This window comes from Nicotiana attenuata, unplaced genomic scaffold (genome assembly GCF_001879085.1).
Source record: "Nicotiana attenuata strain UT unplaced genomic scaffold, NIATTr2, whole genome shotgun sequence".
Taxonomy (NCBI): Eukaryota; Viridiplantae; Streptophyta; class Magnoliopsida; order Solanales; family Solanaceae; genus Nicotiana; species Nicotiana attenuata.
In genome coordinates, this window is record NW_017673382.1 from 3,217 (window position 1) to 7,899 (window position 4,683).

Sequence of the window (4,683 nt, forward strand, 5' to 3'; positions counted from 1 at the left end):
GCCCGAAAAATTTGGTCCTTTTACTTGGGAGACCAGCGACCAACTTTGGTCCCTAAGGTAAAGGGACCAGCTTAATATTGACCAGGCGTGGTTGGTCGCTTTTTGGCCAATAAGCGACCAACGTTGGTCGCTTTTGCTGGTCGTTTTTTTTCGGAATTCTAGTAGTGTTGTATTACCTATATCATCCTATAAATAGAGGGTTTGGGCATCACATTGTACACACTTGAATACATGGAAGAAATAGATTCTCTCCTCTCTTTCTCTCTATATCTCTTGTCTATTTCCTTGTTTTATGTTATTACTTTGAGCTTAGTTTCTTAACATACAAGTGTATCTTTCTGTGATAAACATAAAAGTTAAGGCCCCGAATGGGTGACACTAGTTTTTGAGAGCCCAATAGCCCATACAAGACGAATCTTTCTCGTATCTAGAATTATTATACAGGAATAAATTAAGGACCTAGCAAACAATATCGTATCTCGGACCATTTTAATTTTTTTTTTTTAAATGATGAATAATTTGTAGATATGATAATATTAAAAAAAAAAAAACACTAACCATAAATTTTGCGCCCCATATTTCTTCCTCAGTAGCAGGAACGGCAGTGATCTTGTTTTTGGGGTTCTCATAACTTCTCAGTTCTCCAACTGTTGTAGAGAAGAAACACCCTAGAAAAATATCCAGATTCAATACATTGAGGCAGTCTTTATCGACGTCATTTTCTCAAAAAATATATTAATTTATTCACATGCATGTTCAATTGGACATGACAACTCTAAAAAACATATCTAACTCATTATGCATCCCACTTGATGGACCAAAAACCACCTAAAGCACAAAAAACCCACCTTGAGGGAATGACGCAAGTGATTTGCCACAAGCACCTTTAAGCAAATTGGCATCATTGGCGAAGGCCACATATCCGTCAGCAGTGATCCCCCAATAGAGAGGTACCTTACCGAATTGATCCTGCCACAATGATCCAGGATTATTTGAACCCGTGACATTGTTTACCCAAAACAAATTAAGGCGCGAGAGGATCAAGATTCATTAAGACCAACTATATATATACTGGGCAATTTGGATTAGGTAAAATTTCACTTACAGTAGCTACAAACATTGTAGAAGTGGACTTGTCGAAAACGATAAATGCAAAATTGCCTTGAAGGTGACCAACGACATGACTGGGAGGATAAGGTGCCCGATCACGAAGAGCCTTGTATGCTTCAATCATCAATACCACCTCATTTGCAGACTTGGCAAGACCATATTGTTGTCTCAAACTCCCTAAGTTGTCAAGAGATCCCTCAAACAAGCAAAATATTTCATCCTTAACAGCAAATGACCTGTCATTTAATTTCCACACCAACTTAATCTTACATGTTGCTTATTTACGGTTAATTCTACTTATGATCATTGAACATTACCCGTTATAATTCTTTTGTTGTCACATTGAAGTAATTAAACTACTATTTGTTAATTGCTCAGAAAGTACAAATGAAGGAAGGTCAAATTACACCCAATAAAAATTTGACTATCCTAATACGACAATTTAAATTATAAAAAATAATAATTAACTTAAAATTGGACGTTCCCGTGATTTGTATTTTCAAGAAAACCTTAGATCATACTCCTAAATTTGCTGCTTCAAAACACATGCAATTGAAATATATATTAGTAGTAATATTTGTTGATGAACTCCTAAAAAACCTCCCAACTCATTGACCAACGACAAGAATTATTTAATTTTTTCTATCAAAAGTTAAATTCCCACCTACTTATTATTTCTAATTTTTTTTCTTGCATTAGCTGACAATATTTTATTTACTGTTTAAATTTTGTGTCTTTTCAAGTAATTGACAGAGCCTGCCAAACAGCCACGTTCATGAAGATCAAACATCCAGATGGTACCGAAGGGAACACCAAAGTTTTTAGTGCAGGATTCTATCCATGCAAGTAAAGGGTTGATATATAATAGAGCCAATAAATTAATGCTTTCATCATCTTCGATTGAACCGTCAGATCGCATAATTAAATTCAACATATCCAACAAAGGAAATGCTAAAACTTTGTTAGTATACATAATTAGATATGGTTATCAACTAAGGCCATCCTGCAATCAAACGGTGATCAACATGTCTTTAAAATCATCAGTGGCTCAGGTATGTGATCAACGCCGACAAAATAATTCCTCACAAGCTCCTCAGCTTTCTGGTCCAGATAACTTTTTTTTCTATTTTTCGTAGTAACAGTTTTTTTTTTTTTTTTTTTTGTTTTACCATTCTTCCAGAAAGCATCTTTTCATATTTAAAAATAATTTTCATTTTACTATTTTGTCTTTAATAACATAAATTTAGCCACGACGCATTCAGAGGCATGAGTTAGTGATCAAGGAAGTGAGTTGAAAATCATATGGTCTCATGTTAAATTTCCAAACTGAAGGTAAAAATACTAAGGGATTTCTTTTTGGTGGACAAATTAAGTTACCTGAAGTACTGGTATCAAAAGGAAATTGGTGAAATGACAATCTTTCTTTTTTAAGCTCGTACCCAGACAAATAATAACTTCCCAAACAATGAAATGGGGTGATTAACACTTTTGGTACGTACCTTGGCAGTGAAGCAGACTCATCCATGTGAGTGTAGGCGAGTTGGACATGATCGTTGATCTGAATGGACACCGCCGAAGAATCGATTTTAATGAAGCGGTTCACCAGCGCCTCCGCCGTTATCTTAGGTGACGGAGTCCGGCTTCCGGCGGCCACCAGCTCATCCGGCGGCGTCACAATCGAGCTGCTAAAAACGCCCAACATTTCCAAATCTAACAAACCAATAGACAAAAGCAAAGTTTACACTCTCTTTGGTGTTAAGAGTTTAGACATTGGTGAGGAGTAAGACGAGCAGTAAGGAACTTATAATAGGAGATGATTGAGGACGTTTTGGTCATTTGAGTTACAATTGTCTTTTTGTGGGGGTTGGGGAGATTTTGGATTGGTTTGTTCGAAGATAAAAGACAGTACAAGCACGTGAAGTGGGACCGAGAAATGATGGGGGAAATACTAATAAGAGCCCATTTGCCTTTGCTGATTTAGAGTAGTTGATAAGCATTAGCTGGTGAAAAGCATTTTTAAGTGCTGAAACTGATTAAAAAAAATAAGCAGTTACGTGTTTGGATAAAAGTGTTGAAATTAATAATAAGCAGCTGAAGAACTGGGTATACGAAGAGTTTTGTTCTAAATAGAAGTATTTTAGGATAGAATAGTAAATATTTTGGTCAAACCTAAAGTGCTTATAAGCTGAAATTTGATAAGTTGGGAGAGACCAACTTATGGCTTTTGGCTTACTTTTGGCTTATAAGCACTTTTAATTTTACCAAACGCGTAGATAAGCCAAAAAGTGCTTATAAGCCAGTTTGACCAGCTTATAAGCTTAGCCAAACACCCTCTAAGTACACAATTGTGTTTGCACGAGAAGTTTTATTTTGTGTCTCATACAATTGACACTAGTTGTATGAGGCTCTTTTTGTCTCACAAATTTGTGGACCCCAATCTTACCCTTTTGGGTCCACAGAAATCTGGGTCCACAAAACTGTGAGACAAAAAGGTTGCCTCATACAACTAGTGTCAGTTGTATGAGACACAAAATAAAATTTTTCTGTTTGCACCATATCACAAAACGTATCACAAGAATAGAATGAACTTTGCAAGCAAATACTTTCTCAAAGAAGAAAGAAGAAAATGTGTGTTTACCTTCAAAACTAGTAACAATTAAATTTATATGCGATTTAAAGATAAGTGATTTAATTCAATACGAATAAACTGAGAACAACAAATAATTAAATTAAAGAGAGAATGAACGATCAAACCAATCACAATAGAGCAATCAAGCATGATCTTAAGTTGAACACTAAAATGCAGCCTTGATTGAACCCTCGATAAGGGTTCGATTGCAATTAAAGAAGAGATCAAGTAACTGAAGAACACTTTAAATAATAGCTAGAAGACATAAATGAACTTTTATTAGCTGAGAGGCCCAATTGTATTATGTACATATGAGAGACCCAACTGTATTAGCTGCACAGATTTTAGTAAGAACAGATCTCACGTTTTTCTCTTAACTCTCTCTCTCTCTGTACCGACATATCCTAGGGTTCGTTCATCTTCTTATCACTGTCAATTTTCTCTAAATTCACTTGTTAACATGGTATCAAAGCCACGGGGTGAGCTAATCATGTTGGATATGTTGCACATCGATGTATTTTGATTTACGATTTCGTCAGAGCTGTTCGCGTTTCTGATTTCGGAGGAGATTCAATTTTTCCGGCGATCTACTCAATTTTTCTGGCAATCTTCTGTTTATGAGCCTTCAGTGAACATTTGCGGTTGTTGTCTGGTTTGATTTCTGTTAAAGCTTTTGGTCTTTAGAGATTTGAGGCAAATTTGGTATTTTTTTCTCCTGATTTGAAACCCTAATTTTTGATTCCTATCGAATTCTCCTGTAATTTCCTTTGCTACGGGTTCGACTGTCGAAGACATATCTAGTAGTTCTCGTGTAACTGATAATTCTGCTGTAACACCTTCCTCTCCACTATATCTGCTTCCTTCTGATTCACCTGGTACAATTTTGGTGACCACAATTTTTGATGGCACTGGTTATGGAAGTTGGCGTCGAGGAATGTTATTAG

The 4,683-nt window shown here is 36.0% G+C and overlaps 1 protein-coding gene across 1 annotated transcript; it reads right to left on the reverse strand.

Annotated features, from left to right (window-relative positions):
• Positions 1-558: 558 nt before the first annotated feature.
• Positions 559-2,898, reverse strand: LOC109216222 (stem-specific protein TSJT1-like; the record flags this gene model as incomplete). Its single annotated transcript, XM_019380356.1, is given in 4 exon segments — positions 559-668; positions 849-969; positions 1,106-1,346; positions 2,610-2,898. Coding segments are annotated over 4 exon segments (675 nt in total), but the record flags the coding sequence as incomplete, so codon positions are not given.
• Between the last annotated feature and the right edge of the window lie 1,785 nt (positions 2,899-4,683).